This window comes from Cynocephalus volans, chromosome 14, assembly GCF_027409185.1.
Source record: "Cynocephalus volans isolate mCynVol1 chromosome 14, mCynVol1.pri, whole genome shotgun sequence".
NCBI classification, from domain to species: domain Eukaryota; kingdom Metazoa; phylum Chordata; class Mammalia; order Dermoptera; family Cynocephalidae; genus Cynocephalus; species Cynocephalus volans.
This window is the reverse complement of record NC_084473.1, coordinates 27487115-27511195: the sequence shown is the minus strand read 5'-3', so window position 1 is coordinate 27511195 and position 24081 is coordinate 27487115. Positions and strand designations below refer to the sequence as shown.

The following is a 24081-nucleotide window of genomic DNA, read 5'->3' as shown; positions in this document are numbered from 1 at the left end:
ATGATAAACCATAAATTAGGTGTGCCTTTAATAAATTGGTGTAATAATCTGTCAGTCCTTTTGGGGGAAGAATTTTGGCCTGTACATATATTAAATTACTCAGATGAAGCAGCTGTAAAAATTAACACACATCTTACCCAGGTTCCCAACTTTTTGCACGTAATATCTGAAAGAAATGCTGAACTGAACCTCTAACCTCAGGCAGTCAGTTTGTTCTCTTTCTCTCTCTCCCTCCACACGCATGTGCGCACTCACACGCAGCTCCCCTTCCACTCTCATACACTTGCAACCTTCCACCCTATAGATACCCAAAACAATGTGGTGTTACAAGTAAGATTTTATAACCACAAAGATCCCTAAAAGGAAAGAAGCAAAGATTTATGGCCGTTTCTTGTAAAGATAACTTTTAATAAAACACTGGCAACCTGAATGAGAAAAGAAGTAAATTACAATGAGAAATTAAAGAACTTACTTATGGTGTAAGTTAACGAACTCAAAAGGTAGTGGTTGAAGGAAATAAACTTTAACTTTTTAAATTTCCTAACAAGGAGATTTATTTAGAAATTCTGGCATTAAAACATACTGGCAAGGGCCGGCTCTGTGGCTCACTCGGGAGAGTGCGGCACTGGTAGCGCCGAGGCCGCGGATTCGCATCCTATATAGGGATGGCTGGTATGCTCACTGGCTGAGCATGGTGCAGACGACACCGAGCCAAGGGTTACGATCCCCTTACCAGTCAAAAAAAACCAAAAACATACTGGCAAAATCCAATTTTAAAAGATCAAAATTGTTACACTGTATCTAAGTTTCACTTTTGTTGATAAAACATTATAGAGAATAAAAATGATAAAAGGTGCATACTTATAAGGAACCAGTATAGTTGTATACTTATATGGAACCAGTTCCTATTAACTTACTGTTTATTTTACAAAGTATGCTGTTACTTTAAAATTCTTCTAACCACTTTTTATCTGTCTTAGGAAATTATAAACCTTTGAAATCTACTAGTAAAAAGGGGGACAAGCTACTTCTAAGTGGCTGCATTAGTAAAGTTAGGCTTATATTAAGTGTCTTCTCAGGTGCAGCTTTGATTCACTCACGGACTCATTGGGGAAAGAGGTGGATTAAGTTGGTTAGAAATAAGAATTCAGACTTACCACCCTCCTTCTCTAACATACTTTTAGCATAAAAATGTTTTAAAAAATTATTCTTTTGGTTCAAAAGTTATGATTGTCATGGAGACAAAGGGATATACCTGAACTTATAAACTGAGACATATTTCAGTTCCTTGGCTCAATATAATACACTTTTATATTCTTAAGTGACATCTCAAGATATTCCAGGCTTTGTCCTGATGAAAATTTTCTTGAAAGGTTTGATTCTCCTGAACACACCCATATGGCAAATTAACCACCTATTTTAATCTTTAAAATTCTTCCTGACATAACTTTTCAGTTAAAAAAAACAAAAAAATTTCAGGAATGTCTAGGTATTCTTTATATTGAAGTGATATCACAGCACGGATACTGAGTAGTTGGCTAGGCTCTAGTACCTGATGACTTAGCACTTCACAAACCAGTCTCACTGATGATTAAAATTTGTCCCTGTGCAAAAGTAAAACAGTGAATGTTAAAGCTTCAAATGCGAAGGATCCACTGTAGTTGACCCTTTCCATTCAAGAACTAAAAGAAATTGACCATAATAACCTTGCTTCATCACCCATGTGATCATCACATTATAACAGATAGCTAGTGTATTTAATGATTTTGAATGTCACAACATTTGGATTAAATTGTATACAGTAAATCACTAAAATTAAAAAATCAGAAGGAAGAACCATATAAATTAGTGGCACTGGAATTACAGGATATTTTTCTACTTACAAATGAAGTTTTACTTATTTAATGTAGCAATGTAGCCAAGCAAATATTTGTAATGAACACATTATTTGTACATGAATAAAAGCTATTATAGTGGTTTTAAGTGTTCAAGTAATTTTTAAACATAATAAATTTCTATCCTTTAAATTTAATGACCAATATTAATTTGCTTAATTACTATTTTTTCATATTTAGTCCTGACCTAGATGAATTTTTATAAAAACACAGTAAGATCCAGGTTAATATGGTTTAACTAATACTGAGAGTAACAGACTACCCTTTCCCCACCAAAGGCTTATTTTCTAGACGTGCTTCAATATGACTACTAAAAGAGTACATTTAAAATTCTATTATTAGAAAGTGCTCAACTTACACTCCAATCAGAAAGTTATTTAAATCACACTAGATAAAAGCTTATGTGACCTAACCTAATATATCATACGCAGTTCAAGAACACTTTCAGAAAAGAGTCATTCAATATACGTCAAGAACATAATATCTACCTGAATAAAATGTGTGGTCAAATGTCTCACTGTAAATTTTTAAAAAAGGAATAAAATAATCAGTCAGGATTCATATCAATTAGACAAGTTTTACTAAATGAGAAAACTACATTTAAAATGTGCTTTAAAACATAATGGAATTAGAAAAAAAGACATATGCGTTTTAAAGAACTTTTGCACTGTGCTGAAAATCAAATCTCTTGCAGTAATACAATGCACCAATTCATAAAATCTAAGTTAACAGAACTCTCAATTTAACATTTTCAAAGACGATATTAAGGTCAAGAATTTCACATCTATGGTAGCACATATAGAAGGGCATTATAAATATGATGTCCATCCCTATGAAGCTTACAAATTTGACAATGCTCAATAAAAAGCTTTTAGAATCACATCCAATAGTGTCACATCCAAAACATCAAAAATCTGTGTCCTGTAATCCTGTAAATTCTCCTTCTAAAATCTTTTTGTTGACTTTTCTACTCCTTGCCATTTGTTAATACTAACCCTTAAAAAAAAGAGAACAGGAAAAGAGATGCAATAAACTCTTGATCATGTACAGAAATTATTGCTACTATAGTTCACTACAAAGCATGTCTATACAATAATCGTATGACCTTTGATTATGAAAAATCAGAATAAAAATCTTTAGTGACATAAGCCTTACAATCGTATACAACATTCACATGGCAATATTAAGACAGTTAAGCACCCAATACCCAGAGTTGACAAAATATCCCACTGACCAGCATTCATTTAAATACATCCTTCGTACAAAGAGAAAAAAAAAAGATAGTGTCAGCTTTCCAAGGCTTGTCAAAAAAGGATTCTCATGTTCTGTAAATCTAAAAACAAAACAACAACAAAAACCCCAAAAAACAAAACCAATGCAGGTGAGGGTGTTACCAAAAAGTTAAGCATGCCAAAAGTGTTTCGTGCGAATTAAAACCTAAAGCCAAGGTACCACATAATCACATTACCAACTAGGTGGGTAATACTATGAGCCTTATCTTAAAGTTAAATGAAATGCTACTGCACAATAGAGCATCAAGTTAAAAGTTAGAGTGCACAAATCCAAATCAGTGGTATTTTCTGTATAAGCAAAATATTCACTATCAGCTGTGAAGTTTGCCCATCAAACTGATTAAAATCATTGGATTGTACAGTTTGCATATTTTTAAAAACAATCAATCTCTAAAATTCCTTTTTACTGTAATGAGGCATAAATTTTCTTAGTAAGATCAAACAAGTACATAAGCAAGGGAAAATAATAGTTGGTGAATGTCTTTAAAGCTCTTCCCATATTTCACTTTTTAAAATGTTTAGGGAAAAAAAATATTTGCCATTATTCTAGCAAAAACAAAACAAAACAAGCCAAAATAATTAAACAACCAAGCAACACTAAAACCACATTACACAGATGGATCATCATGCTTTCATCTGATTTAACTATCACATCTAGTTTAACTGGGATGCTTTTCAACTTTAAAAATTGTGATACGTGAAGATGTAACTTTAATGAATAATTTTTTAATTTGGGTTTAACTTTGTTGAATATTATAACAGAGTATACTTATTACAATACAGTGTAGCACATCTTTCTATTAGAAAAAAATTTAAGATCCTTTACCCGTCTCCTTAAGTTAAAGGTGTGACATCATAAAGGGTGTCAAATGGCTGGATGGTTTTACAGTGCACACTTATATATTATGAAGTATGTCCTTAACAAATCTGATGGTTTCTTTACAGAATTCCTTTCTTCACCTTTTCTTCGGTGGATTAGCTGTTCGAGGTGGAGTGACAGGGCGTCCAGAATTCAGTCCACCATACTGGTACTTAGCTTTCTTTTCAGATGGTTTCAATATCTGAAAGTAAATAATTTATTAACAATGTTATTCTTTCAAGTGCAGTAAGTTCAAGAAAACTGTTAGAATGGTGGTTTTTTCGATAAAGGGCAAATTATAAAATATTACCATTTCACAGAAATTGTAAAAGTCCAATAAAAATACAGAACAAAACATCAAAGTTCCACAAACATTTCTCACATTTAAAGTGTGCAAATGTCTGCACACTGTTATTATTTGTCATTCCATTCACATTTTAGCAACAAAAGCTTGGGCACACTATCCCTATCAACTACCCAATCCCTAGATTTAAGTAAAATTTTTTTCAAATTAGTGATCTCTGTGGTGAGAAAAAGAACACCAGTTTAATAGTCAAAAGACCTAGGTTCTCATCATAATTCTGACATATTTATTTAGCAGGGTAATTAATCTTCAACAAGTCACAAACTCTTCAGACCTTATTTTTTAATGTATAGATTTTTTTTTTTTTAAAAAAAGCTTTATTGGTATATTTCACTACCATAAAGTTCACCCATTTAAAGTGTGTATGTCAATGGTTTTTAGTTAACAGAGCTGTACAACCACTACCATAATTTAATTTTTGGACCTTTTTATCACCCTAAAAAGAAATCTTGCTCACATTAGCAGTCATCCCCCATTCATGCTCTCCACCTCCCCACAACCCCTCCAACCCTAAGCAACCACTAATCTATTTTCTATCTCTATAGATTTGCCTATTCTGGACATTTCATATTATTGACATCATATAATATGTGGTCTTTTGTGACTGGCTTCTTTCACATATGTTTTCAAAGATTCTCCACGTTATAACATGTACTTTATTCTTTTTTATTGCTGAATAATACTCCATTATATGGATATGCCAAATTTTATTTACCCAATCATTAGCTGATGGACATTTGAACTATTTCCACTTTTTGGCTATTGCAAAAAGAATGCTGCAATGAACATTCATATACAAGTTTTTATGTGGACATATGTTTTCATTTCTCTTGGGTATATAACTAGGAGTGAAAGTGCTGAGTCTTATAACTCTTTGTTTAACCTTTTGATAAACTGCCAGACTGTTTTCCAAAGCAGCTACCCATTTTATTTTATTTTACTTTTTTATTTTTTTTTATTTTTATTTTTGTCTTTTTCGTGACCAGTACTCAGCCAGTGAGTGCACCGGCCATTCCCATATAGGATCCGAACCCGCGGCGGGAGCGTTGCTGCGCTCCCAGCGCCGCACTCTCCCGAGTGTGCCACAGGCTCGGCCCGCAGCTACCCATTTTATATTCCTACCAGTCAATGCACAAAGATTCTGCTTTCTCCATATCCTTGCCAATACCTGTTACTGACTTTTTTATTATACTCATTCTGGTGGGTGTACACAGAGCTTTAACCTGCATTACAGATGGAAAATGTCACGATTTTACGATAAAGATGTGTAGAAAAGATTTATGAAGTAATTCTTAAAACTATTCAGAACATCACAGTGCCTCAGTGCAAAGAATATTTTAATCCAACTCCATTTACCAATTGTACTAGCTGATGAAAACAGTATAATGTAACAAAGAATAAGAGGGATGGGAACATCCCACTACATTTAAAAGGAGAAAATACAGTGTGTGCACACCAAGGACATAAAATAACCTTTGCCAAAACAAAGTATTAAGGTTATTTTAGTCAGTGAACAAGAATGACTCGTAAGCAGCACACTAAAGCTAGAGCTGGCCTCTCTAAAATGTAAATGTTTCTCTGTTCATAAATGGGTACTTTATGATTTACAAAGTTTTTTCGTAAGTAAATATTTTATTTTCATCTGAGTTTATAATTCTCTCTCTCTCCCCATATCTGTCCCACGCATTCACCTTGCAAAAGAAAACAAAATGCTAAATTGTTTATTGCATTTACATTCTTTTAATAGGTAAGCCACAGTCCAATAGAGGAATTTACCAATTAAACATCTGAATCAAGGATGACTGACATACTTAGGTTCTCTAAAATCCTCATATTTGATATATAACAAAAAGGCTGAAAACTTTGTGACTGAAAATAGAAATCTCCAATGAATCTAAGTGGGAATCACTTCTGAATTAAACTGATTTTCAACATTTGCTCAAGGAAAGATCATAAATCTACAAGAAAAACCCTCTGACAATAGTTTTAATTACATTTCTAGTTGCAATAAATTTATATTTATATCATACCTGAAAAGAACACATCAAAGTTTCATCCACGCTCATCATTCCACCAGCATTATCAAACTCCCCACAGTAATTTGGGGCTGAAAATAGGGTTACCAATTGTCTCTTAGCAAAAAATTCATATCCATCTTCCACCACCTGTCAAAGGAAATGTCAAAAGAGAAAAAATTTATTAATAGGCAATTCTCAACCATCTATACTAATTGAGATTAATGTGGCAAAGACATTAAAAAAAACCCCTGTTTTGTTTTGGAAGTTGTGGTTTTTATTCTTAAACTGCTTAGAGCATTAAAACTGGTGTGCCTTTTCTATAATGGCAGGCATTTAGCTTAAATGGAATCATACATTATTACCAAAAAGCTTAAAAATCATACCATTTCCAAGGCTCCCCATGAGACAAAAACAAAATATGCTAATAGTTATATAGTGACTGCAGGGAGCTGGGACCCCCAAGTACTTCTCTGATGATGACAGTATAACCCAACTATTCTTGCTTTGTTTTTAAATTTTCTATTAGTATTATATAGCTACATATTGAAAACATTACTAAATTGAGTTTAATTCACACAGATTATGCTCCTTAAATTACCTGCCAATAGATTAACTTTTACGTGTTATTTTCTTTAATGATTTAACATGATTTCTAGACTCTGTTGTCAATTCCTGAGTGACTTAGACAATTTGTGTTTCTCTTGGCTCCACAAATTTTAGAGGTAGGCAATAACATGTAAACATTTCATATTTATTTACAGTAGGCAACATTACATTCTGAAGTCTCTGTTAGGTATCCTTTGATAAGCAAAATTATCCTACAATACTTGCTAATACAGGAAAGCACCTCTAAAATCACTTACTCTTTAAAATAACTCCTACCTCCATACTGAGAACACATTCTGTTGAAATTACTTCATAGTACAATTTAGATATTAACATCTTCTCTTAAGACTGTGGCCACCTTATCTATCCCCAGTTCAGCATAGTGCCTGCCACTCAGTACATGTTTCTTAGTTCTTAGTTCATTTGTTCATTCTTTCACACATTTTTTTAAAGGAAATATTTTTAGTTTGTGTTATTTCCTATTGTAGGTCTCTTAATTTTACAGATAACATTTTTGAAAATAAGCAGTATAGGATTTTGAAGATTTCTGGAAAAGAAAAGACCATGCAAACTAAAGTAGTTCAGTAACCTGACTTAAATTATCATCCTTTTTGGAAAAAACCAGTGAATGGAGAGCTATGGCTAAAAAAACCGATTACAAGTGGGTATTTTATAGTTAGGAAACTTAGCAGCTCTGCCCTGTTATCTAATAGAAGGCTTAATTTTCAAAACCATAAACACAATGTTTGCTGATAAAAAGACAACTTTGCCAAATGCAAAGAATTCCGGAACATGACTGTTTCAGTTGAACAACCAGAAAATTCTGCTAGAAAAGAGGCATGTGATATAAAAAATGCAGAGAATGAGAAGCCAGTCATTTTTGTTTTTCACTTAGGGTCACACAAAGAAGTAAAAATAGTCAAGTGTCATGGGAATAAAGTCCCAGAGAAAAAGGAAGTACTGTGGAACAGCATATACTTAATAAATTTGGCTTTAACAAAGTAATAAGGAATCTTAAATATATTAAAAAAATTCAAATACTTTTTAGTAGCCTCAAAAGTAGCCTAAGATTTTTTAAATGCCTTTCAATCAATATATTATGTTTTAGAGCACAAGCACTTGATATATTAAAGAACTAATAAAATACATAATTGCTTATTAATTCATTTATTCAACGAACACTAAGTGCATGCTACAATTGCCAGTAACTGTACAAGGCAACAGAGATTCAAAAAGAAACAAGTCATAATCCCCTCTTTTAAAGAGTGTACAATCTACAGGTGAAAAAAACCTCAAAACTCTAAATCATAGATGGGTTTTTATAATGAAAAATTGCAAATATAGGCAAAAGTAGATAAAGACTTCAATAAACTCCATTGACTCAACATTCATCCTGATTCAATAATTATCAGGATTTTGCTACATTTGTTTCATTTATCCATTTCTAGAAAAACATGGACATTCTTCTTACATAATAATAATGATTTTTATCACAGCTAAAATAATTAACAATGACACTCCGATATCTACTACCTAGTTTATAATCAAATTCCCCATCTGTCTCAAAAACGTCTTTTTACAGTGTGGTTTTTTCTTATCAAAATCCAAACAATACTCACACAATTCATTTGATGGTTATCCATAAAATATAAGAACCATATAAAAATCTAGACCATGTCTATAAATCTCAGAAAAGCACTGAAAATTGTGAGGGTTTCATTGTACTAAAAATATATTTTTTGGAACATTTCCTCTTATAGGGTGAAAAAAGGTTAACAAACCATTCATTAGGTTGTTAACTGTGAGACATAGATATTGGCTTTGCCTATCCTACTGCTTTTCTTATACGTGTCATTTAGCTTTCTTGGACCTCAGTTCCCTCAAAAATAAAAAAAGAGGGCTTGTGTGAAGTTAACAAATGTTGTTAAAATATGCAAGAGTCTTATATTTCATACCTGATGAGCTCGACAAATCAAGTCTAAATCATGACGATTCAGAAATTTACTGACTACATCAGCTCCAAAAGTGAACGAAACACCACGATCATTTTCTCCCCAGCCTTGCACATCTTTATCTGGGTCAGACCACAGCAAATCACAGAGCAAACCTTTAAAGAACAGCAATAAAGCAATGAAAAAAACCCAAAATTTATATAATAAAGCATACTTTTATCACGTTTCAATTCTTCTCCTGCCCTCCTACCCTTTACTAAACAATCACTTGCCCCCAAGGTATCCCAGTTTATCTAACTTACCCACTCTTTGTTAAAGCAACCATACAAATCTTGCCAGTACTCTCTTAAGGGAGTACTTTCCAAAATATGAAATAAGTGTACAGCACACTCTGAACACAACAATAAATGAAAAAGGCTGTTAATCTTTTGTGTATAGTTTCCCTATCTGAATAAACAACCGAACCAGCAGCATTTCCTGAGTATTTCATCCTTTCCTTACAGAGTGACACAGTCTGTTTCTAAGCACCATAGTCTACTCCATTAGTCTATTTTACTTATCCCTAAGCCAATAACACACTAGAGCTTTTTAATGTCTTTATACTTAGTTGGGCCAGAATCCCGCTTAATTTTTTTCTTCAGGATTGTCTTGTTATTTTGATCCTTTGTTCTTCCACATAAACTTCAGAGTCAGCCTATTTAATTCCATAAAACCTTCAATTGTGATTTCATTACAATTTGATCTATAGATCAATTTGGAGAAAGAAAACATTTCCACTGAGGCCTGGTAATATGGAGAAACAAATCAGATAGACCCCTGACTTTAGTAATGTTTTGGGTCTAGAAAAAGAGGTCAGGACTAAAAATATCTACCTGGGTATCTTCAGTGGAAATCTTGAGAGAGACTCAAAGTCAAATTGCAGTGAGATTAAGAGCAGGGTTGATGTTGAGATATTAAGTAGTTTTCTAAGAACCATGGTGGCTAAGGGAAGATTTTTTTTAATAGAATGAGTCAGTTTTAAGACTTTTTTTTTTTCTTCTTCAAGAATCCAAAAACTTCATAATACAGCGTAGCAGGAAAAGAGATCTCATTTTCAGTCATAGTACAGCTTGTCTCAATAGGAGAATTATCCTTTGAAGACCTTGAAAAACCCTTTGAAGAATTAGTGGCAATGTACTCTTAATTTCTCTCATTGATATTTCCTAAGCTACCACTATGATGTTTAAAGAAATCCAGCAGCACAAAAATCCACTGGGACACTTAGTCTCAACTCATAAGTCCTCTCTGGTTGAAAAAGACTCTATAAAAAACACATACACATACTATTTATAATCATGACTACACTATTTGATGTGCAGTCATAAGCAGCACTTAGAGTGATATTATCAGGCTTTCGGTACAATGAGCAAAACAATCCAATGACACTTGAAAATAAGTGATAAAAATGCATGTTTTTAACATTCCAATTTAGAGGTTTAGCCATGTTTTTGCTCAGGCACTGGTCCAGGAATATTTTTTAGTGCTTATCTGTCTAAGAGTCTTTGAATCTTAAGAGTGGGAAATGAACCTAATGATCACCCAGCCCAATACTTACTTGAGGAATAAACAATTCTCCTTTACAAAATTACCAATAAATAATCCTCTTATCAGTAAGCTAAAGGGCCATTGTTTTTTTCATATATAGTATGTTCCTAAACTGAGCTCTATACTCTGGTTTCTCTTCAGATCGCATAAATCTTTTGCCTTTTACTAAACTGAGCTTTATAAAAAAAACCCTCATAAACAACAAGATTTAGGGAGATTCCAGGTTGGTGAACACATTGGTATGCTGGGAAAGTAGCATGCCCAGAGAGCACAGAGAAGATCTGGGCTATCCCTCCTCTACCCCTAGTACCATTCCCTATGTATCTCCTCCACTTGGCTATCTCTGAGTTGTATCCTTTATAATAAACCAGTAAATTTAATTAAAGCACCTAAGGAGGGGGTTGTGGGAACCTCTGAATTTGCAGTCAGCCAGACAGAAGTGTGGATCACCTTGGGACCCCACTTGTGGCTGGCACCTGAAGTGAGGCAGTCTTGTGGAATGGAGTCCTTAACCTGTGGGAGTCTATGCTAACTCTGGGAGCTAATGTCAGAACCAAATTGAACACCCAGTTGGTGTCAAAGAATTGGCTATGTGAAAAAAACACACACATTTGGTGTCAGAAAACTCCACATAGAAAAGCAATGTTGTTTTAAGCAAAAGCTAAACTGAGGAAGCAAAGCAACTTAGCTACATTCAATTCAACAGGTCTTTATGGCATTTCATGACATAAATGCCATGATTAGATACCTTAATACATACACTGGTATTCAAATATGAGAAACAACACTTTAGAGCCAATAGTAAAATTAGGGTAAGTGGCAAATGTGCCTATCACTTACTTCTAAAGTTATATTAGGCTCATTTGTTAATCAACACAGCATTTTACCCACAACTGAAATTTACTTTTGCTTTGATTTGCTTAACAACTCAACGTTCTTAATGTCTAAATAGTCAATTTTCATAATTTTTCACAAGTTTTCACATACATTTTTCACATTTTCATAAAATTGACCACACATTTCTAGAGCTCTGAAAATGTGAAATACAGATGATGCAGAAAATAACAGAAAACTACTAGATAATTTAAAATAAGGTCACTGTATCCATGACTAAGAAAGACAGACTATTTTAATTAAAAAAACTTTTGACTAACTTAAGTTTTTAAAGGACATTACCAATGCCAATATGAATGAGGGAATCTAGAAAGACAGGAAGGTACAAGGAATCAAGAGCAAGTCTTTTTAGTGATAAAGTAAGTGTGACGAAATCATATTATATAAAAATTTTAAAGTTCTGTATTTTGGGGAATGATTATTACAAAATAAAATAAAGTAGTTAACTTATTAACTATAAAAAAGAGCTCTTTTTATTACATAAACCAATCCTACTTTCACTAAGTATAATTAGGTTCAAATATGCCAACACTTTACACAAATTAATTAATGAAATTATTATGCACTTACCTGTATCAGGGACATCCGTGGGTCTCATAATTCTCCGAATCTGTTCCATAGATTGAAGATCTGGTGACAGTCCTATAAATAAAAAAATGAGATGCAGTCCTGACAGCTAAACAATTTTAAGTCACTCAAAAAGCATTTAATCATAAGTAGATTCGCTATGTGAAAATAAAGATACTTGAAGAGTTCCTTTTAATGTTATCTTAAAGGTCAGTATTTTGAGGTATTATGAATCTCACTTTGATATGATAGGGAATTATAATTATGTCATCTTCTCCATTTTTCCCTACCAGAGAAATGAAATTCCCTTACATTTCAAAAGATTTCCCAAGGAAAGAGCCCCACCATTCTTTCTTTCCAACTATTCCCTGTCCTTCACAGGAACATACTCCACTGCAACCCTTCCTACCACTCTTGCTACTTCTTACCATCTAATCTTAAACACTTTAACTTCCATGTTAAAATGCCTCACATGGTCCCCTAAGACCTTTTTACATCCCATTCCAACATGCTCATTATCTTCAGGAAGGCATAAACTATTGGTCAGAAGAATAAACAAGAAGCACATAAAAAATACTTTGCAATCTGTAAAGTGGTACATAAATATAAACTATTATTTTTCTCTTGTAGGCAACCCAAGTTTCATCTCAAGGAATGAAAGCTAATCATTCAAATTCCATACTACCACATTTCTATTCTTAGCTATACTAATGGGCAAGAACTATAATTCCTTAAATGTTTAATATTGGAAAACACGTTCCACTAATAGAGCAAATTATATTCTGTCAGAGAATAGTACATCTATCTTTTCAGTGTTTTGCCACTTTAATTCTCCCCATATATTAACAAAAAACTAATTTTCTTACACTATTTTCATTACATTACTTCCCAGTACAAAAAACCCAATATAGTAATTAAACTATTCAACAAACTCCTTTGCTCAGTATTTAAATCTCTATGATCTGATCTCGTCACTCCCCAACATGTACTTGACATTCTAGTTGGGCCAGTCCCTGCACATTCCCTAAACTAGACAACATACAAAGACTGTCAAGTCCTTTTCACAGCTCCAAAGTCTATTTATCCTGTAAAATCCATGCCTCCATAAACATTTGACCAACAATTATCTCCTTTTTCTGACTTCTGATAATAATTATTGTCTTCAGAAGTACTCACATAATTATATCCCTTTTATTACTCAATTATCTGTTTCATAAATACGTTTTATCAATGGGTTTAATTCTTCAAGACAACCAGATCATATACTATCTGATACAGATTGAACTGTGTCCCCCAAGTTTTAAGTCACTGAAGCTTAATCCCCACTATAACTGTTGAGGGTGGGAAATCCAACTATGGTAATTGAAAGGTGGGCCCTTCTTGAAGAGATGATTAGATCCTAAGGACCATGTCTACTGAATGGATTAATAATGGTGGTCATGGGATGGTTCTGAGGGCTTTAAAAGGAGAGCATGTGAGAGTCTCTCCGCTCTGCTATTTTCTGCCATGTGAGACCCTGCGCTGCTGTACAGCCACAACCAAAGAACACCCTCACCAGATGTGTTCCCTGGACTCTGGACTTCCCAGCCTCTGAAACTGTAAGCAATAAATTTTATTTTCTTTACATAAATCACCCTGTTTCAGGCATTTATGTTAGAAGCAACAGAAATGGACTAATACAGTATGTATATATTTCCATGGCACCTATCCAAGTGCTAGACACGTTAATTTTTTCAAGTGAACTTTTATATATTCAAGCTTATTTCACAAATCGTACAAAATGACTTACCATTCTACCAAAAAATTATTTTTAGGACCAAAGCAGACATATTGCATGAAGCCTCACACTCAATTATATTTGGATTCTGAAGAAAAGTATTCAATATAGGCAGAAAGATAATGATTCTCTCATTTTTACTGAGAACAGGGGTATCTTTCTTTCAAAAATTGAAGCAACGGGTCGGCTTTAGCTCAAGCGGTTACTTACTTCCTCAAGCCAGACTTCAAAAATTGAAGCAAAGGGGAAGATATCTTTTCCAAACAAAACTCTAGTTATGCTCTTTATATGTGAAACTCTCTAAAGATAAATATTAAATGTTCATTATTTATAATCATAAATTTCTAATTATGAAAAGAGGTTTTAGCCATGTTTAAAACAGTTTTAATCACTTGAGTTTTCACACAAGCACTGCTTTGTTTCTCCATAGCATGTTAATTAACATATTATCATAGGTCTTTTCTGGTTTCCTTTTTTTAAATTTATTTATTTTTGGTGGCTGGCCAGTGCAAGGATCCAAACCTTTGACCTTGGCGTTATGACACTGTCCTCCAACCGAGCCAACCGGCCAGCCCCTTCACAGGTCTTTTCTGAATAATAAAAGAACAATAAGAAAAACCCATAAGGCAAATTTACTAGTCTACCTCCATGACAACAGAAGATCTTCTCATCCACAATGGCAGCTATAGGCAGACAGTTAAAACAATCAGTGAAGGTCTTCCACAATTTAATATTAAACCTTCGTTTGCCTGTAAAAAGAACAAGCAGAATAGAATAAATAAAAAACCTAAAATGTTCTAATTAGTTCTCCATCTTATGAATGACTTCAATTTTCTTCTTTATACTTATGTAGCACTTTTTCTATAATGAATAAATGTAATTTGTATACTTTTAAAAAGGTAATAAAATAAATAAATAAATAAATAAATAAATAAGAATAACAATAAAATAAACCTTAATAAAGTTACAAAGACTTCAAAGATTGTGCTAGATGTTTTATAAAACAAATATATCAAACCATTTTGTCTTTTAAGATCACTCTAATATGGAAAATTTGAAACAATCTAACAGGCTACTAGTTCATTTTTTCCCTTCAACATGTACACTAGTTAAACCTATGCCAATTAAGTAAACAGAAGTGAAAAGGGTGCCTCTGGTGTCTGTCCATTGTAACTCTAATGCACTGAGTAACACAGTATATAAACTTACTGCCAAGAAAAGAGAATTTCCAAGAGCTTAACTGGTATTCCCTTGTGAATTACAACTTGGCAATATAACAAATATAAATGGAGACACAAAGGCTATAATTTTCCTGTAGCCTAGCATAAATAGCTACAAAATGACATCCTTAAGTTTTAACATCTTTTTGGAGTTACTTGATTTTCCTGAATTTGCAATAAGTTGCAACTTCTAAGCCAGGGAAGGGATGAAAGATACAAGTACTAATTTTCCTATGCTTTTATGCTATAGCCCATCAAAGCACTGTTTATGAGCTGCTCTCCCATACACTATTTTATTTGATGTCATTTCTATCCTCAAGGGTATTCATGCCCATATTTTATCCTTTAAGAATACACCTCTGTTTCTGATGTAGTTTTAGAAAGACATAGGTTATAGTTTGATGTACTCCAACTACACTTCCTCTCTACTGGTCTGATTTAAATAATTCAAACCACACACTACATCTCAGAAATAAAAATGCAATATAAAATCAAATATAGAATCACTCTCATTTGAACATAAGCTCCATGAGAATAGAGGTCATCTGTCTCATGCATTGCTGTATTCCCAGCACTCAGAATAGTGCCAGGCATATATAAAATGTCCTCCACATTTGTCAAATTATTATATGAATCAGGGAGATATGGGTTCAAATAGGACTCTACCATATTTAAAGACATATTATCTTTAAATAATATGGAAATAAGCAAAAGTAGACTTTAATGAGGAATTCAGCAGTAAAAAAAGAATTCAATTTGAAAATCATTGTAAGTGATTCTAAATTATAATTAACTAAACATATGATCATTCCCATACTTATCTAACAAAACCAAAATATCAAATGTAGTAAGATAATTTAGTTATTGCACTTGGAAACACTACTACACAACAGCATATCAGTGATTTCCTACTGACGAAAAAAAGTTCAATAAAATAAGGATATTCCAGAGTATTCAACACCCTTTCCTCTCTAGATTTGTATGCATAAACTAAAATTCTAATAATAAATTTCAACTTTTAAAAAGTTTCACAGAAATTCTCAATAGTTCTTGTAAACAGCTAATAAAAAGCTTCTGTCATATCACAAGAATGGTGACAGCCAAAACTTAATGGACACACAAAAAACCAGAAGCCACTGGCTATAGTGACCTTCATTTTCACCTGGATATTTTTTCTTAACCAGGTAAACTAATTAAAAGAGGGCCTCTTTAGGCACATAAACTGCAGTCAATCTGAAACACTATGACCAAGGAGATCCCAAGGAACCAACTTAATCAGTAACATGTATCCCAGTTTCAGGTTCTTCTTCCTGGGCCTATACCTGGTAGATCATATTTTGAAAATACTCTGAATTGAAAGAACTCTTTTGAACCAAAAAATTATTAGGAAATGTTTCCATTAATCACTTTCTAAGTTTTTATTTTCACTTACATTCATCATAGAATCCATAAATGCGATTGATGCTAGCACACTCATGGTTTCCTCTCAAGAGAAAGAAGTTCTCTGGATATTTGATTTTATAAGCCAATAGCAAACAAATGGTTTCCAATGACTGCTTTCCTCTGTCCACATAATCTCCTAAGAAAAGATAGTTGGCTTCTGGTGGGAAACCTCCGTATTCAAATAATCTCAGTAAATCTGTATACTGTCCATGAATATCTCCTAAAAACAGAAAAAGTTAGTTTTAGAAAAATTGGTTAACTGTTGTTAGCAGCTTCTATGAAATGGTCCCCAATGTTCATACCCTTGTATAATCCTTTCCCCTTGAGTGCAGGCTACACCTAGCGACTTGCTTCTAACAAATAGGCTACAGCAAAAGTGAGACGGGCGGTCACTTCCAAGATTAGCTAACAAAAGAATGTGACTTCCATCTTACTTGTACTCTCTTACCTTCTTCCATGCTCACTGATGAAGCCAGCTGTCTTATGGAGAAGCCCATGTAGCAAAGAACTGAGGGAGGCCTCCAGCCAACCGCTCATTTGAAACTGAGGCCCTCAGTCCATCAGCCCATAAGGAACTGAATCCTTTCACAGTTGAGCCTTCAGATGACTGCTGCTCCAGATCACACCTTGACTGGAGCCTTGTGAGAGACCCAGAACCAGAGGACCCAGCTAGGCTGTGTCCAAACTCCTGACCCACAAAAACTATGAGATGGTAAATTAATGTTATTATAAGCCACAGAGTTTTGGGGTAATTTGTTATACAACAATAGACAACAAATATATTATCTTATTATCTGGTAATTTAATTTAGGTCACTTTGTTATACTAAATAGGAAGAGAACTAGAAAGAACTTAGAAATATGTAGTATAAACAACTTCTATTACCTTCAAGTTATTTCTATACTAAAACATTTTAAAGAGTACCTGTAAAGAGTACTTCAAATCATTTTAAAGATCATCTATAAGTAATTACATTTGCTTTATTTAAATTCATAGAAGAGACTGATCGTTTCCACAAAATTCCAAATTACTACCTGTTAATCCATTCAACAAACATTTACTTAGTATCTTATTTGCTGGGCACTGTACAAAGAAGCACCAAGCACATGATTTAATAAAGCACATTCAGAAAGAGAATAAAAAGTATTTAAACAGCACACTAAGCACCTGCAGTTTACATCATGTGAATGTGGATCACTAAGAAACATGCAGGAGAAAGAAAATTTTTGTATATAGCAAACTATCCTTGTTCTAGCAAAAACTGACAGTAAGTCCACAAAAGCGATGTCATACACACTAGAAACTACTACAAAGAATACCTGCATTATCAAACCAAAAGCCAGATACGTTACTTATATCATTTCCTAATGTTATGTGAATTAGAGAAAAATATGACTTTCTAAGCAGCAATATTTCTAGTTACAAAAATGAGATCACTCAACTTAAGGTCATAAGTTTTTACTTTTGGCTAAAAGCCACCGGAAGACTTAAAAGAACAAATACAAATTGTAAAGTAATATATCTTCAAAATAAGTTTAAATTATCATAACAAAGTTAGAAGACCACAGATACTGACTCCTAAAATTCTATACCTTTTTTTCTAACCAGTGTACTGGAATGCCCATTTCTCCACATCCTTGACAACACTAAATATCAATCTTTGACATTTTTTGTAGTCTGACTAGAGCTGGGGACTTGTTTTAAATAGCACTTCACTGATTACTAGTGAGTCTGAGGACCTTATGTTTACTGGTCATCTGAATTTCTTCTAAGATTTGCCTCTCCCTATTTTTTGTTATTTTTCTATTATATAATCTTTTTCATTTATTTCTAAGAACTCATTACATATAAAGAATAGCAATCTTTTTATCTGTTGTTTATGTACCAAATATTTTCTTGTCTGTACTTTTTTTTATGAAAGTTTACATTTTTATATTTTATTTAATAAAACCTATCAATCTTCTCTTTTAAAAAAATTTTAAAAAACATTTCACCTAAATTATCCTCAATGTAAATATGGAAGGGAAAACATGATTCAAAAGAGTTGTTTCCAACTTTAACCATTTACATACCACAAATTTTCAGTGGTGCTTCCAATTCCAAAAGAATAGGCTGGCTGAGAAAGATCTCCCGAGACTTGATACATAAGCCTCGAACTTCTGCTTCAGTCATCTGTACAATCTTTCCTGGACGACATCCGCGTACTGATAAACAATGAATAAAATCATCAGTTCTCTAAAATTTACCCATAAAAGAATAATCCTTAAGAAAGCATCATGCCCACATTATTAAGACCAGAAAAGTCACAAAGGCAGCAAACTACCCTGTTGGGTCTTATGGCTAACAGTGAACTTATTCTATGATCTTTGGCTCCTGTCTCCACTGTTGCTGGTTCCTGATGATGCTCCTCATCTGATGCCAATGAAATACAGTTCTCTTCTTTGCTCTCCAGTGGCCAACCTGAGGTCCAGCAGCCCATGAGAGTTACAAGTTTTCAGGGACAGCACCCCTGAAGGTCTGGCCTACTTTCTCATCAAAACAAGTTTTGCATCTCACACGAGGCCAGGATAGCATTACTAAGGACCAGCAGCTATGAAGAAAGGGAGATTAAAAAGTAGCTGTCAGTAGGTGATTTAGTTTCACACATTTCCTTGGAATATTATCAGCAGTCCCAAGAATTTGAGATATTTTCTGATCAAATATAAAAGAGGTTGTGAGCTATTTATTAAACTCTTATCACTGTATTCAAAATAGGGCATTATATTACGACCTCTAAAGGCTATTTAGATAAAGCATTTTTCACATAAATGAGCAATAAAATCCATAACATAATGTGGCTTTCAGGAACTTCAGAAATGGACAGGAGTGGAATAGTACATGGGGAGAGGAAAGTCCCTTATTTGCCCTATTGAACTGAACATGTAATCATTTCCTCTCATCATTTCTACTGGCTCTTTCCCCTTTATTTTTAAATATACTGCTAAGCTCTCATTCAATTGAAAAGGCATTTAAAAATAAAAACAAAAAAACAAACTATACTTCTATATACCCCTACTGTTTCCCATTTACAATTTAGTCCACGCATTTCTCACTAAACATTGCTATGATTCCTTTGTCAGGTGAATGAGACAGGCTTAAAAAAAAAAAAAAGTCGGGCCCCCACATGCAAAAGCTATATATTCCATTAATTCCATTACATATTAATATAAAAGTAACAAGGAAAGACAGAGACAATGTGCTTTAGCAAATATGCCGGTTTATAAGACTATCCCTGAAATTAAAAACTATGATCAGTAGAACTGCTTTTATTAGGGGGAACCTAGCATAGCTTTTACGTTAATACTAGCTCTCAAGCATTAATTACCTACTTCTTACGCACATTTGGATTTTTCTAAGACCAAAAAGGACATCTAGCCTTATATCTTCCATTAAGTATCTGGAATACTAGCTCAGATGCACGAACAGGTCTTAATCCTGGCATTAGTTCTCAATGTGGAAAATTTAGGTTTAAGGGGAAAAAAGTATTGACCTTGAAGAATTTAAAATCTCTGGTTGCTTTCAGATGTCAAATACAAAGCTAAAAGCGATTATTCAGAAACTTTTTATTAACTCATTCAACAAATATTTGAGAGCCTACCATGTACTAGCTGTTAAGAGATAAAAGCAATGGACAAGACTTTAGGCTCTTATAAAATATTTCACAATTTATGTTGTGACTCTGTAGTAATAAAACACTAGGTTACCAAAATTTAGTTGTAACTTGATGGTAATCATTACTAAGTAAGTAAAAAGACAGTGTGGGTCACTTCAATGTGTCAATTTAAAGTGTCCAAATTACAGCGATGAATATGTTACCTCATATTTTATTTTCTCTGTAAATTATGTGTTTAATTTTGACCTCCCAAGTGAGTGCTTGTGTAACTATGACTAACATTTTTACTGAGCTATAAAATGCTTTTATTTAAAAGTCATGCTAATCCACACAAACTAAAAACTTACCAAAAAAACCAACACACTGCATAAAAACCTCTACTATTTCACTGATTCTAAGATGTACATTTTCCCCTAATTAATTTCTGTCGAGTTGTGAGATATCTTGCAATCAATAGCTTCTTACAATTATAATTGGCAGTTGCTTTTTCTCCCTTGGTTGCACATAAAATAAAAGTGTATTTCATAATCAATTACATCATAAGGGTTGATGAAATGCAATTAGAGAAGCTAAAGGTTCTTCCAAAGGTTAAACCTTTGACAAGTAACCAAATCTTAGAAATGAATCAGCCAGTGTCTGGGATAATAACGCAGGTGTCTCAAAGCAATCCTAGCTATCTTCCTATTCCCTTATGTACTCCCAGATTTCTAAGAGCACTTCAATTTCTCACAATCATCTGAAAAAAGAAAGAAAACAGGGTGACCTGTAACATAGGGCAACTAGACTGCTGTTACAATATCTATGGGGGATTCCAGTATTTGGGTACATGAACCTAGACATAATGTCTCACTGAATTATGAAAATAATATAAATCTGCATACTTCATTAGGTGCAAAGCACTTTCACATCAATGATTTCATTTAATCCTTTTGATATCCCAGGATTAGAAAGGGAAGTTATCATCTCCACCATACAATGACTGAAAGAGATTAAATAATTTGCACAAGATCATAGGGCCCAGGTTTTATAAGACTGAAGGGAATGAAAAGCAGCAGAGAAAGATTTAGAACCAAAGTCTGTGAACTCAAAGGCCACACTGTGCACTTCACCAAATAAATTTTTGGATTAAAAATTTCCTGAAAAATAAATTTCAGCATGTAATAATTCCAAGCCAACCCCATTGTAGCAAATATCACTGTTCAGAAAATATTTTGAGGTATTACATACGCACAGCAACATATACTAACTCAACATGTATAAAAATAACTCAATGATTTTTTAGCTATGTTTATACTTGAGTAATCACCATCCAGATCAAGACAATGCTTCCTGCAACACCCTGAAGGAAGGGCCCTAACCAATAATAGTAATGGCCAATGAAATACAGTTCTCTTATTTCTTTCACTACAGATTAATTTGACCTGTTTTTGAATTTTAGATAAAAAAAGAAACATACAGTATATACTCTTTTGCTCATTATTATTATTATTATATCTGAGATCCATCACATAATTGCGTTTAGCAATCATTTGAAGTATCCCATTGTATGAATATACCATAATATATTTATCTATTCCATTTGGGTCATTTCCAGTTGGAAGCTATTACAAATGTTATGAATATTCATGCACATTTCTCTTGAGTATGTATATAAAATGAGTACAATTGCTGGGTCACAGAGAAGGCTTAGTAAAGTAGCAGACACCACCAAACAGTTTCCCAAAGTGGTTACAACAATTTACAATCCCGCCAACACTGTTGCTACACATCTTGGCCAACACTGGATATTATCGGTATCTTTAATTTGCTATTTTGCTGGGTGTAATTTTAATTTGCATTCCTCTGATAACTAAGGTCACTGAGTACCTTTGGATATGCTTAATATTAAGGCCATTTGGATATCCTTTTTTGAAAAAGTTCATTTTAAGTTTTTTGTTCATTCTTATTAAAACTGAATTGTGTTTTCCATCTCTTAGTGCTGTCTATTGATGAACAGTTCTTTAATTAATTTAAATTTAAAACAATATTAAATTTAATGAATATTTCCTTTTTTGGTTAGTGCTTTTTGCATCTTGTTCAATAAATCTTTGCCTTTTCTAAGGAAATGTTCTTGTTTCCTTCTAGATACTTTATTATTTTAGCCCATTTCATTCTATAATCCACCACAAATTAATTTTGTGTATGGTTTGAAGTAAAGGTTCAGGTTCATTTTTATTCACGCAGATATCCAATTGATTCAGCACCATTTACCAGCCTTTCCCTCAGTAAACTGCAGCGTCAGCTTTGTAGAAAAATCAGGTGACCATACTTGAAAGGGTCTGTTTCTGAACACCATACAGTCCACTACTGTTTTTCTATTTTTACATCAGTACCATTGTCTTAGTTACTGTAGCTTTTTATAAAGAGTCAATTTCTGATAATATAAACATTTTAATTTTTATCTTTAAAATTCTCTTGGCTAATCTAGGCCCTTCTGCATTTTCAAGTATGTTTTAAAACTAGCATGTGTCTATCTCCTTCCTTGTCCCCCAAACTTATGGGGGTTTTAATTGGGAATGAATAGGTAAGTCAAGAGATAATTGACATTTTAACAATTTTAAGTCTTCCAAATCCATGAACGTGATAGCCTTCCTTTTATTTAAGCTGTCATTTATTTCTCTCATCAATGTTTTGTAGTTTTTATGTGGCGATCTTGCACATTTTTTATTAAACTGATGGGTGAGGGCTGCTATTGTAAATGTTTTCTTATTTCACTTTCCAATTGTTTGATGTTAGTACAGTTGACCCTTGAACAACTTGGGGGTTAGGGTCACCAATCCCATCCCCACATAGTCAAAAACCCACATATAACTTTTGACCCCCCCCAACCTTAACTACTCACAGCCTACTGCTGACTGGAAGCTTTACCAATAAATAGTTGGTTAACACATATTTTGTATGCTATATTTTGTATTATATATTGTATTCTTTTTTCTCTTTTTATTATTTTGTATTATATACTATATTCTTTTTTCTCTTTTTAATGCTGTATTCTTTTAATAAAGTAAGCCAGAGAAAAGAAAACATTATTAAGAGAAAATCATAGGGAAGAGAAAATTGCAAGAGATTACTTTTTACTAAGACAGGCAATTTACTGGAGAGATGAACTGCTCACTCAGAGATGACAAGCACATGGCAACTTGAGCTCTGCAACACTTGAGCTCAGCAACATGTGATCACACCATAATAGCAACAGGAGGGGGCTACAAAACTATTACAGTAGCACAGTATGTACTACAGTTAACTTTATGAAGTTATGATTTAATACTGAATATGTTTGTTTACATTTCTCTGGACTCATAATGGCACCATGTACAGTTTGTAAGTGTGCAAATTTTGAAAATTTTTAACTTTTTATAATAGATTTGTATAAATTTTATGGTAGTAAATGTTAAAATAGACTTATCTACATACATTCTATGCAGTCATGACATAGCTAACTTTTTCTTAATGTTTTTTGATATTTCTAAGCTATGCAGTTTGTGAGTTTTTTAAAACTGTCACAAACCCGGATATATTTATTGGGAAAAAAAAATATGAATGGACTCGTGCACTTCAAACCCATGTTGTGCAAGGGTCAACTGTATACAGAAGTATAACTGATTTTTGTATACTGACTTTGTATCCTATTCTAATAGCTTGTAGATTTCTTTGGATTTTCCAAGTATACAATCATATCATCTTCAAAAACAGTTTTATTTCTTTTCCAATATTTTTAACTTTTCTTTTTCTTCTTCATTGAAATCGGCCAGGAACTCCAGGATGATGCTGAATGGAAGTGGTGCTACTGAATTGGGGGGGAAAGGCATTCAATACTTCACCACTAAGTTTGACAGCTACAGTTTTGTACATTTCATCATCTTGAGAAAAACTGGCCTCTGTAAGAATTTTTATCATGAAGTGGTGTTAAATTTACCAA

At 33.3% G+C, this 24081-nt stretch overlaps 1 protein-coding gene across 2 annotated transcripts in view; it reads right to left on the bottom strand.

The window, feature by feature from the left end:
- Positions 1 to 2452: 2452 nt before the first annotated feature.
- Positions 2453 to 24081, bottom strand: part of PPP1CB (protein phosphatase 1 catalytic subunit beta) — a 37859-nt gene continuing 16230 nt past the window's right edge. For both annotated transcript variants that reach the window (XM_063078307.1, XM_063078309.1), the window contains exons 3-9: positions 18544 to 18675; positions 16461 to 16691; positions 14453 to 14557; positions 12035 to 12106; positions 8990 to 9141; positions 6441 to 6575; positions 2453 to 4248 (exon numbers count right to left, since the gene is read on the bottom strand). In XM_063078307.1, coding sequence (XP_062934377.1) covers positions 4144 to 4248; positions 6441 to 6575; positions 8990 to 9141; positions 12035 to 12106; positions 14453 to 14557; positions 16461 to 16691; positions 18544 to 18675 — 932 coding nt within the window. In that variant the 3' untranslated portion in view covers positions 2453 to 4143. The remainder of the gene's footprint in view (positions 4249 to 6440; positions 6576 to 8989; positions 9142 to 12034; positions 12107 to 14452; positions 14558 to 16460; positions 16692 to 18543; positions 18676 to 24081) is intronic.